This window comes from Coffea eugenioides, chromosome 2 (assembly GCF_003713205.1).
Source record: "Coffea eugenioides isolate CCC68of chromosome 2, Ceug_1.0, whole genome shotgun sequence".
Classification (NCBI taxonomy): Eukaryota; Viridiplantae; Streptophyta; class Magnoliopsida; order Gentianales; family Rubiaceae; genus Coffea; species Coffea eugenioides.
The window spans coordinates 8,562,493-8,575,244 of NC_040036.1; the positions used below are offsets into that span (position 1 = coordinate 8,562,493).

General features: G+C 36.5%; 1 protein-coding gene across 1 annotated transcript; it reads left to right on the forward strand.

The window, feature by feature from the left end:
• The first annotated feature begins 5,205 nt into the window (after positions 1-5,205).
• Positions 5,206-7,528, forward strand: LOC113762168 (phosphoenolpyruvate carboxylase kinase 2-like). Its single transcript, XM_027305477.1, has 2 exons — positions 5,206-6,266; positions 6,689-7,528. The coding sequence occupies exons 1-2, from the start codon at positions 5,477-5,479 to the stop codon at positions 6,742-6,744; spliced, it is 846 nt and encodes a 281-aa protein (XP_027161278.1). The 5' UTR covers positions 5,206-5,476; the 3' UTR covers positions 6,745-7,528.
• Positions 7,529-12,752: the final 5,224 nt, after the last annotated feature.

A 12,752-nucleotide genomic window follows, 5' to 3' on the forward strand; every position in this document is an offset into this window, starting at 1 on the left:
GGTCACATTGCGGATTGCTGGATTGAACAAGTACTTAGCGTTGACATCGTTGATCAAAACCAGACCATTGCAATGGCATGTGAAGTCCACATAACAGCCACGATCAAGAAATGGTAGTGCTGTAAATCGGGAGGGATGACATTGCGGACCGACTCCAAGCTTGAATGGGTAGACAGGTGAGTAAGGGGCATTTCGTCAGTATCCCAGGCCACAAACTTGTTTTGAGGAGACTTTCGTTATTTCTGGCATGCCTATGATGAATGTCTATGAATTTAGGGCTGCTGATTAGAGCGATTGTCCTGTAGACCCGTAACCCATCCCCATGCAGAATGAGTTGGGCTCCTTTGTGTCATTTTTAATTTCATGCGTAGACGGGCTCGGCATATTTTTCAAGACCCTTGCGAGTATGTGCAATTTCTTTTTGGGGAAAAAAAAAAAGAAGATGAGGTACATGAAAAAAAAAACGCCATATGGTAACTTCTACCATTGTAATTCATTCCAGAACCTTTTTAGATTAAAATGAATCCAAATTTTCTCTTATTAAAATAACAGAAAAGGAAAGAAAATCTGATTCATGATGGTCTCTTTTTTTTTTTCAGCAACGATAATTTTATATAATTTAGTCTATCGTATTATACAGAGAGGAGAGTCTAAAAAGACAGTGTAAGAAATTAATAGATATACAGACTTATTTTGACACCTCTGTTAAATTTTTTTCACTGCAGGCAGAGCTCAAAGCTAGTGGCTATGATGGTCTCACTCAGTGCTCACTCTTTCTTGTCCATCCTACTGTTTTGCCACCACCAGAACGTGGCCTGCAATCTTGCTGAAGGTTTGGTCCACAAGCACGCACGGGAGGAGACAAGGTTTGCAAGTATCAAGACGTCCCTTTTTACTTTTATTTTGGTGCTAAAAAAGGTCAAGTAAGGGATCAAAATGTCCTTGGATTGTACTTGGGAGTTATCCAGATGGAGGGAAGTGCACCGGTCAATTGCGCCACCTTTAATTATCGCAGCGTCCTAGTGCCTTTCTTCACAGAATGACACCAGTCTAGGCAAATTTGGCGTTTGTTACCATTGCAAGTCAGGCTTTGCCTTTGACTGACATTGCCTAAAATCCGGTTCGTTTATGCCTGAAATAAGTTAGTAGATATATCATATATGTCCAAAGCGATGAGGCTCACTTTTTTTTTTTTTTTTTTTTTTTTTTTGAGCTTGACAAGGTTCACTTTCAAAAGTAACTTCTATCATTTTTATTTTTTTTTTTTTGATAATGAGTAACTTCTATCATTAAAAGGCTTGTTGTCCTCTTTACTTTTTTGATCCGCCATCTTTTCTCAATTCTTATACTACTAGACCTCCCAACTCATAAAAGATAGTAGTGTACTATCTCACCAAAGAAGATTAACGAGAAAACAAAAGAGAAAGAAAAGCTAATGGATAAGCTCGTAATTGAAAGATTCCTCTGCCTCAATAATGCAGCTACTAATGAGTGAATTGAAATTCAGAAGCAGTTACCTGTCTCCATCTGTAATGAACACTGCTGATTCTGAAGTACCTAAGCCAGGGCCCAGCACGGGTGGCAAGCTGCCATTTCCTCATCAGAGCTTTTCTACGTAACTTTCTTATTATTAGTGTTGGAAGTGGAGGTTCATCAGGAGCCCTGATTTATTTAACATCGGACGAAGAAGAAAGATGCCTTGTGGGCATGATTAACATTTTGATATCATTAATATGAGTGTCTTAAAAATTAACAATGAATGATCATCAGAACGATTGGACCAACCTTCATTAATCCCTCGTCCAGCGATTTGTTTAAGTTAAAAGCTCCATTAATTGTTTCCTCTTCAATAATTGAGTTCAGGCTGCACCACCGATGCTCCTGCATGCTAATTACTACTATATATTTTATTATATTGTAGCTTGTCGATTTGTCCAAAACATGTTACTGCCATCGTTCCTCCTGCTATTATATAATCTTCATCATCAACTAAACTAGTGTCTGTGTGCAATGATATTAGAAGTCCTCTTTTGTCCTTTGAATATAAAACACTACGTAGGCACGTTGTTGCTGTCAGCCATGACATTCAAACCAGAGTGTATCCATGTGTCATGTATTTGGCTGCTTCTATCTCGCCATTTTCGGAGGTGATAGAGACGTAATCCCATCCTGGCCTATTCTTTTTTTTGGTCAGTAACGATACATTTGTATAACCTAACCTACTCTATTCTAATTTAGGGAGGAGGGGGAGTCTAAAAAGACCGTGATAGAGGATTAGTAGGTATACAGATCCAACTAGATCAAGGAAGTGCTCTGACATAATCTTTAATTTTTTTTTGTTACAGGTGAGGATTCAGCCCAAGGAGGGACTTAAGCCTCTCTCTGGTGGCCAGTGAGCCGTTGGCCCAGTGGTTTATCCTGGCCTACTCAATTATCAAAAGTTTGATAAATGAGCAGACTTCTAGCGTACATATATGGTGTAGTTACAGGGAGAGATTTCAAGTGATCATACAGTGTAATACGAGGCGTCTTTTTACAGGTTCTTCTTACTTCTTAGCATTGCCAAATTTCAATGTACTCCTTTTTAGTCAGCGTCTGATAGGGACACGTGTATCACTGGAACAAAATTTTCAAGCAGGATGTTGATCGTCAAATGCAGGGACCATAATGTCAGAAGAAGGCGAAAAGCATGCAATGAAAAAAATCTCTTCTCAATTGTAAATAACAAACTGGCCTTAGTTTTTTTTTTTTTTTTTTGTTAATTTCTGTATAAATATAAAGTGGCAGGTTCCTTGCTGTCTAGCTATGAAGCATGAATCATAAGTAGCAAAAAATTGCAGATAGGTCCCCGTCCCACCCAAAAATTTCTCAAATAATCCTTTTCTTGCTTGGATTATTGCTTGGGGAACAATCCGTCGAATACTTCTTTCTGTTAGCAGTTAGCACACGCGGTTTCAACCTTTCTTCAGCGACCCCATTGCTTACGAACTTACGTATTCAGTCAACAAAACAAAATTGACAAAACAGCTACGTCTTTCATTATTAGAGTTCTAATTGAGGTTTTGGTCAAGTAAAACCAACTAATAATAATAATGATTGAGATAAAATGCTGTAAATATTAAAATATCAGCTACGGAGAATTTATATAGATATAGATCGTGCCTGAAAATAAGTTGATCACGAATATAGAGAAACTATAATCCAACCCAACTCCATTAGGGCGAGTAGTAAATGCAAATCTGTGAATTGTGACGCTAACCGACTTATACTATATGCTATAGGACTAATGTGCGAGAAATAGGATAATAGTAGTAAAACTCAAATTTTGTTCGCCAATCCAACTAAGTACTTTTAAATTTTCAACTACATATATTAAACTTCACAGATGAACCTCAAGAGAAAGAAAGGTACAAAACTACGTCGTTTAATTAGCCGCACAAATTTTATTTTATTTTATTTTTTTTACTTTCGGTGCATATAGCCCCCACATTTTCGTTTCCAAATTCCAATCAATAAAAGCATTAAAAGTACAATCTTACCTTGCACAGTCACACTCACTCAAACACCTCTGCCTACCGGTAAATACTTAATTCTACAGATAATCAGTATATATACCAATTAATCAGTTATAAGTTTTCTATTCTTTTATATCAATTAATCATGTGACTCTATCTAAAGATAATCAGAAACCATGTAGTATAATCATATACCATGTAAGAAACAAGGAGTAGAGATGTGTTTGATGGTTTGGAGGAGAGAATATAAGCGGGAAATCTCGATTTCGAATAAAAAAGAAAAAGAAAAAAAATCCTCTTCTCAATTATGAATTACAAACTATGAAGTGTGAACAACTAAGAAGCAAAAAAATTGTAAATAGATCCCACCCATATATTCTCAAATGAGCCTTCTTACTTGATTATTGCTTGGAGAACAATCCGTCGAATACGATTAATTTTTTGCGTGATTACACGGGACTAATCGGTGGCCTACAGGACACGCTGTCTGTACCTTTCTACGGTGACGTCATTGCGGACGTACATAATCATCCGGCAAAACGAAGGAGACTCCATTGAATGAATGTCCATTCATTTCTCTCACATCATAACCATCATAACCAGTGGTCGAGGGAGGACACTCAAGAGTCTTTTTTACTATCAAATTTAGGGTTTAAATCCAACACCTAGCAAGTGGGAGTGAAGAAGGGTAGGAGGGAAAAAAATCAATTACCCATTATAATTCAAGAGTAAGTTTTTTAATACATTTTTTTTTCTTTATAATAGTAAGTTTAGATCATGTCACATATTATAAATTTTAATTTTAATTTTTTTTATACTAGCAGATTTAAATCATGCAACATATTATGAATTCAAATTTAAAATTTAAATAATGCATACGTGATACATAACTATGTTTGCTAGTATGGATCACTTTTTAACCTAAAAATTATCATGCGATCGACATGCAATTATTTTTTATATATAAAAAGTTAAGATCTCACTTTTTTAATAGAAAATTGAATAAAAATTGGCTTAGATCCCACATTTTTAGGAGAAAAAATGAATATAGTTTAGGTCTAATTCAACTTATTTTAGGGATGAAAATGAATATGGATCAATTCATTTGTTTAACTATAAATGGGATCTAAACTTTTTATCCCTACAAAATTGACCATACCGGGTCATGTGATGAATTCGGGATAAGAAGCGGTAAAATATTTAAATTGGGACCAAATTTTACTAACTTAATTTTGTAAAGAACATAAATTTACCATTTTGAAAGTGAATGGCGAAAAAAATTCATTTGACAGAATGTGAGAAATGTTTTGAATTATTTTCCTTTTTATTTATCTATAGCACTAATAAAATTTTTAAAATTCATAGGAAAACATCTAAAAGAAAGGTACAAATCTGTCATTTAGCCCTCACAAATTGTAATGCATGTAACTCGCCTTGTTTGAATTACCATTTTTTGTAAAAAAAAAAATATTTTTTATAAACACATTCTTTAATATTTTTTATTTTATATATATATATATCAAATCATTATAGTAAAATTTTTTTTTTTGTAAAAATTTAGAAAATAGCAATCCAAATGAGTTTAGTAGTACTGCAAAATTACAAATGGTTACGAAAGTTGCTACCACCTCACAGTAGTAGTCTAGTAGCGGTAGGACCGTAGGAGGACAAAAGTTCCTGCTTCCTGCCTCCTCCTGCTCTGTTCACGCCACCTCGCAGCGTACATCATCCCTCACACCGTCTTCTCAGTCTACTTTTCCTACGCCCTCTCTTCAACAGCACAACGTTGAATGCTACTCCTAAGTCCTACTATCCCCCACCCGAATATTCCATTGGATCCTCTTCATTTTCCCCGTCTCTCTCTCTTATAAATTAGACCGACCTACCTAAAATCTCCCCGTAACACGCCACGCCCCCCAAACCCCCAAAGAAACAACAGCCGCATCTGGTCAGAACTTATCATGAGTGAGAGCCTAAAAACAGAATACCAACTTTGCGAAGAGCTTGGCCGTGGTAGATTCGGGATCGTCTACCGCTGCTTCTCTCCATTAACCGGCGAATCTTACGCCTGCAAAACCATCGACAAAACCCTCCTCCTGGATTCCACCGACCGTGAGTGTCTCGAGAAGGAACCCAAAATCCTCCACCTCGTCGCCGGACATCCCAACATTCTCCACCTCTTCAAAATCTACGAGGACGACAACTACCTCCATTTGATCTCCGAGCTCTGTTCTGCCGGCGATGATCTTTTCACCAGGGTCTCCAGAGGCCCGTTGATGGAACCGGAGGCTGCCCAGATTTTGAAGCAGTTGGTGTCTGCCATCAGTTATTGCCACCATATGGGCGTAGCCCATCGAGATATCAAGCCGGATAACATACTTTTTGACACCAGGGGCCGGCTGAAGTTGGCTGATTTCGGGTCGGCAGAGTGGTTTGGGATGAACTGCGAGAGTGGAATGATGGAAGGGATTGTTGGGACGCCGTATTATGTGGCGCCTGAGGTGCTGAGAGGGAGGGAGTATAATGAGAAAGTCGATGTGTGGAGTGCTGGTGTCATTTTGTACATTATGCTTTCTGGGGTTCCTCCGTTTTTTGGGGACACTCCCACGGAGACTTTTGAGGCTGTCTTGAGGGGTAATTTGAGATTTCCTCACAGGCTTTTCAGGTCTGTTTCCCCTGAAGCCAAGGATTTGCTCAGGAAAATGATCTGCAAGGATGTTTCTAGGCGGATTTCTGCTGATCAAGTTTTAAGTAAGTTGGCCTTTGCAATATTCTTTGTTACTGCGAAGTTTCATTTCTTTCTTTTTCTTTTGCCTTTTTCTGCTCGCTCAGGGTTCAATCTGGGTTCCATCTTACATGGTTCTGTTGATTTTTTTTTTTTTTTGGGGTTTGATAGAACCCTTGTTTTTTTTTGTGGGGGGGGGGTGTGGGGGATCGGTTTGGTCTTTAGGAACATAGGTCCAATATTGATTTGGTTGGTTAAAGAAATGAAATTGGATCTCTGGTAATTTCAGTTGTTATCTTAGCTGTTGGATAATAATAGATGTCTAAGAATTGTGTTGTATTTTGCGTCTGCCTTGGTCTCTCCCTCATTCTTTCCCCAAGCAAAGTTTTTTCTGCTTATTAGCCATTTAATCGTGAGTTTGATCTAATCTATTTTGTGTAAATTTCAGGACATCCCTGGGTCATCAGTGGAGGAGAGATCAGATCAATGGCTGATCTCACCTGAAATCCTAAAAAAGGTGTATCTACTATATAAATAGATATATCACTATAATATCTCAGTACAAGTCTGAGTTCCTGTACATAGACCATCTAGAGACCATATCTGAGAGTCTGAAAGATGGTTGTTGGGGAAAAGAAGGAAGAAAGAACAGTCGGCCGCATCTTTACAGCTCACAGCCAAGGATGGAGGGCTGTTGCTTCCCATTTTGCTTTTACTTTTCCTCAGGTGTGGAGGAGCGGAATCTGAGGCTGTAAATATATGCGGATGGTTATGTATTAGTAGTACTAGTGCTGCTGAGAGTGCAACTGTGTAAATCAGATGCTGAGTTTTCTTCATTCCATGCAACTGTGTGCCCCTTTTTCTTTTTCCAGCGTAATGGGGACTATGAGGTTGAGGAAATTGAAGGAACCAGCACTAATGCTTGTCTACCGTATCTTGTTGAGCTGCACGCTTTACAAATGTTTTTCCTATAATAAAGTAGTATCTTGAATCTTGAAGAAATTTCCACATCTTTCTTTTTGAGTTTGGAATCTCTTGTTGGGAAGCAAAGCATTAGCAATATCCTATGTTGAAATTCGTGTAAACTAGTCGTAGAATTCGGATAGCGAAAAGATGAGGAAAGTTCGTCGTGTAACTGATGGATGTACGGGTTGTTGTACTGATACTACCAAAGTTCTCTGTGGCGCCCATCAAGGAGAGATTGATGGCTTTACGTCTTTTCCTTTGTCAATTGAGCATGATGGACGCCAAGGAAAACCAGTTTTTGAATGCGGAACAAAGGAAGTTGTCTTCAATTTTGCTGGAAGTATATTATGAGCATATGCCTTTTGAGTGTTTTTGTGGACTGTGATTCTGTTACCGTCTGATTAAAGTTACTCCACCTTGTTTTGCTTATGCTTAAGGTGAGAAGTTGACACTGGAGAGAAAAGAGGAATAGAGTTTAGATTAGTTTGGCTGTCTCTTACTATTCAACTATCTTTGAGGACCCACAATAATGGTTGAGTTGCACATGCATTGTTTTGACACTTCGATGAATAGTTGAGTGACACGTATGGGTTATTCCCAAAGGTCCCTCTGCTATTGGTCCGTACTCCGTAGCACAGGGAAGAGAGAAAGGGAAATTGTGGGATTTGGGGCAGGGACGGTATGACCGTCCCAGCACGGTTAAGGGCCAAGATTTGCCCTCAAAATTTTGTGCGGCTGAGATTACACCATGTAACTCGATTTTCGCGTCAAATGTGGGACCCATCACTATCTGTTCTGAAAATACATCTTGTGAAAAAAAAGTTACATCGTGTTTAACCAATATTACGCGCAGTGCAAAATGAGGACAACCTGCAACCGTTTGTGCCCCGTATCCGAAATTGTGGTACATACTACTGGACCACTAACCAAAAAAAAAAAAAAAGCCAGAGATAGATGGGATGGGAATATGAAATTCAATTAAAGAGGTTTAGGAGTTTATCCTAAATACATAACTGGCACGACATATCTTATTATTATTATAGGCTATTATAAAACGTGAGTACGGATTTGATATTAACAAAAAGTGTTAAAATTTATACTTTCAAAAATATCCTTTCAATATTTATTATTAATTTTTTATTCAAAATATGCACGCACATAATGCGTGACCCACCCGCTAGTTGTAAAGAAAAGAATTTTTACATTCCTCTTACCATTTGATTTCTCGTTTTCTCAAGAACAAAGTGAAGTGAAACGATCAACCAAAGCCAATTTCATATAATTACAAGTGTAGTTATGATAAATCTCTAATCAATTATGATAAATCTGTATAATTACACGGAGGTATCTTTCATGTTTTCAAGCGGATGGGATTAAAGCCGTTTCCCCACCCTAGAACTAGAAGCTACTCGGGACAAATGGATAAGCACATTAGGATGTAGCACAAACAATCTAATAGGTAGCAGGTTACAGAAGAGCGGGTGGATGACTGGGTACGCATGATAATTGATTTTTGATAAAAAGTCCAAAAAGTGAACCCCATGTGTAATTAGGTAAGACGTGTAGCGTTATAAGGACGAAAGTTAGGAGTACTATTTTAGATCTGTGGAATATCATATCAGTTTGGTATGTTGACAATTGACAGTTGTTTCTTTTTTTTTTTTAGGTGAAAACCGAATTGGGACCCACCAAATAGTCGACGCAATTAGTAGGTCTCAAAATCTAAGGTGGAACGTTGAATTATTGATAACGTGCGTGGTTGATAAGTTATCTTTCCTGCTATCTTTTTGTTCGTTCCATCATGCAACAATTCGTAGTTTTAGATATTTTGTCTCTGTTTGGATGGTAAATTATTTGAGATATTTTTACTGTAGGACTTTTTATGATGTGATGTATATGAGATAAAAAGATAATTGAAAAGATAAAAAAGTGTGTTGAAAATTGTAATGATAATATGTAAGCAAATAAATTTTGACAAATAATTCTCGATCCAAACAAACTTAAGTTTTGGAATTAAAATATTTTGGAACCAGCAATCAGAAAAACAAAAAATGTAATAGTAATATATTGGTAACCACAGTCGCGCAAGGAGAGTCTATATTATGATTATCATGTTACCTAGTCACTTTTCGCTGGGTTTGTTTTGTGTTTTAGAGTAATTTTATAGTTAGCAGTTTTGCCTTTTTTGGATTGCTTTTTCCTGAATATTTTGTAAAAAAATTATTGTAACAGTTTGATATATGTGAGGTAAAAAGGTGATTGGAAATAACTAAACTAATAAGAGTAAAGTTAGGGAGGAATGGACTAAAGTTCCAAACAATGAGGAAGAAATCACCACCATTTATTAAGTGCTTGTCTTTTAGACAAAAGTACAATTATGAACAACCAACTCATTATTTTCTTTTGCATCAAATAACCAATAAATTAACCCCGTATTTGATTTTTCGAAGATCACCAATTATTTGTTCTTCAGAGATGCTTGCAAAACTCTCTAATTTTCTGGAGAAACTCGCAATTTCGCCAAAGCTAGTGTATCATCAATTCCTCATTTTTCTTCACGGGAGAATCATCTGGTAAAACGGCAATACAATAAAAGAGAGTGCAAAGGCCGCACAAAAAGAAAGAAAAATTCTTGATGTAGAAAGGAGATTCCTTTTGTCTGATGCCAAATATCCGCATTTTCAGGAGGCATGATTTTTTTTTTGAAACAATAGTGTCTGATCTTCACCAACCTTCTAGATATATAAAAGATTACGTTGAGCAGTTCAACTTTGAAGATTCTACCAAATCTACTCGCAAGAAATATGACAAAAAGAAAAGTAGTTTCCCAACTTGCGATTCCTCTAATAAGATAATACTTGTGTCCGCCCATGACGAGTAGTCTATTTATCTGATTCCATAATTTTCATTTTCAATTAGCAGTTGGGCAGTAGAATCAATGTAGAAGGTCTTCAGTCTTTTTAAGTCTCAAGTCTAATGTCAAGTATACAAGTACTTTATTATAAATTTATGAAGAGAAGCTACCAGTTTTCTTCCTTGACGATCGATGGGCTATATGGGGAACAAGTCTCGTCTTAGTTTTTCGAAATAGTTTTGTACTCTTTCTGTCCCATTTTGATAGTCCTAATTCTTTTTTTCACACAAATTTAGATTGCTATTTTTTCTAAAATACCTTTCATTAAATAAAGTTGACTTTTCATATATCAATATATTTGAGAAAATCTAAATGCATTAAATGGGGTAGGTTATATTCAATACTAACAATCTATATTAAATAACATATAATTTATAGTAATAACAGCTTATATTGAATAAGGGTATTTTAGAGAAATTAAAAAATAACTACATTTTTTCAATTGGAAAGTGGATTACAACTTGAAACAGACGAAAACGAAAAACAGAACTATCAAAGTGGGACGGAGGAAATTAGTATTTTTTTGTGAAACTAAAAAATTCAAGTTGGAACCAATTCCAATGAAGGATCTTTTACCCGAAGTCGAAAGCATTGGGAGGAATATGCTTTTAGAGCATTCCGAAATTTTGCGTGCTTGAAATTGAATGAGGGAGGGAGATCAGTGGTCCTGCATGCAGACTTATCGATAATAGCCCAGGCAACTATCAGAAACTTTCCAATTTCCAAATGAGACTTTCAGGTGTGAAAGAGAGAAGATGCATCCTGTGAAAGGGTCAAAAGTCCATCGTGCCATGTGGGATTTGGAAAGGTGTGTGTGTTGGAGTAGTGCATAGGATATTGGACCAAAATTTCTTGGCGACAGTAAATGGACCAGGTTTTGTCAGTTAGTCAAAGGTTATTATTATAGCGCTCAGATAAGTGCACTCGATTATTGAAGTTCACTGGGAGTTTGCTTATGGTCACTGGTCAAGATAAGATAAGTTCAAATACTCCTGCCTCGTTTGAAGAAAAATTTTTATAATCTCTGTGAATATTCGTTTTATATAATTTTTAATTACTTTTTATCTTACATATATTATACTATAAAAAATATTTTAATAAATTTTTATTATGTAAAAATAATATTTATAAAATATATAAAAATTTTGTCGTAAAAAGTGATACAGTAACTTTTGAAAGTATCTAACGCCTGCTTTTGGCCATGGAATTCGTGCGTCATCATGTCTTTGATCGGCAAGAAAAAAAACACTCAATACACCCGACCCGACAGATTGATATAATGGTCAAATGAGGGCACATTTCCTAGTATTTCACAGCTAAGAAAAATTTGGAGATATGATCTGGGGTTCAAAGTTTTGACCATCATGCTAATTGATCTCATCTCTAATTGGGGAACAGAAAATCAACTAGATAAGTAGCATCGCGAGAAAATGTAGACGAACGATCACACTAGTACAGCATTTCTTAATTTCCTCGAGATCTGCTTAAAGAAAAGAAAAGCCACTTATGGAGTAGAGATTCCTTTTGTCTATGGGGCTTTGTTTGAATTGCATTTTTGTAGATTTTTTGTAAAAAAATTATTGTAACGATTTGATATATGTGAGGTAAAAAGGTGATTGAAAAATGTGTACACGAAAAATTTTCTGATTTTTGTCATTTTGTCGACAGCTTGGTCATCTTAAATGAAGAATCCGTCAAATAACTTGTCTTCTTCTAGTTCTAGATGTTTCAGTTTCTGGAGGCCAGTTTAAAATTTTTTTACTCATTTAAATATTTTTTTTAAGCAATACATTGGTCCTTTGATGAATAATTTTGTCCTTACCTTTATTTTGTTTCCCTATATCCCCAGCCCCCCTTTTTTTAAATTGCGTTCAACTTGTCAAATTTGATGCATATTCACTTTTCCATTTTTGATCTACCTGTTGCACTCGTGACATTAAAACGAGAAAGAAAATTCTTTAGGTCATTTATAAAATATGAGCGTCACAAATAAAGCATGCTTTAAATGGTTCTGGACTTGACCTCAATTGAGGTCCATAGTGTCTTACCCAAAGAAAATGAAGAAACTTAGCAGCCCATAAATTCTGATCGTTTGATTAGTACGTAGATACTTCAACTTGCTCCTTGGGAATTTAAATTTAACTGAAAAAGCAAAACTATGAGGGAAGTCAAAACAGTTGAGAGAGTTGAAAGCCAACGCTGTCATGTTTGACCAGGAGAAAAGTCGTCCCGCTTATACAAAGTCCCAGCGGGTTTAAATTATAAGCTCTGCAAGCCTCCAAATTATAAACGGAACTACTGATTTTGCGCGCATCTGAATCACGTGCTTTGCTCGGAATCAATCAGCTTAGCATCTTCATCGTTTTATTCTTGTCTGTTTCGTTGTTTCTACGATGTTTAAATGAGAATCACATAGGGCGGCTGAGTTATGAAAGATTTAGCCGAAAGCGGTTTTAGTATTATATGGCCCAAACTTTCCACCCAAATTAATCAAACAGCGCGATAGCTACTGGGATCACAAAAAACTGGATGGCCCATACGTCTCAAAACCGTAGAATGATTGAAAGATTTGAAGGACCTGAACACTGCTGACCGTTCTTCCTCCATTTTCAGCAAATGCCCAAAACTTACA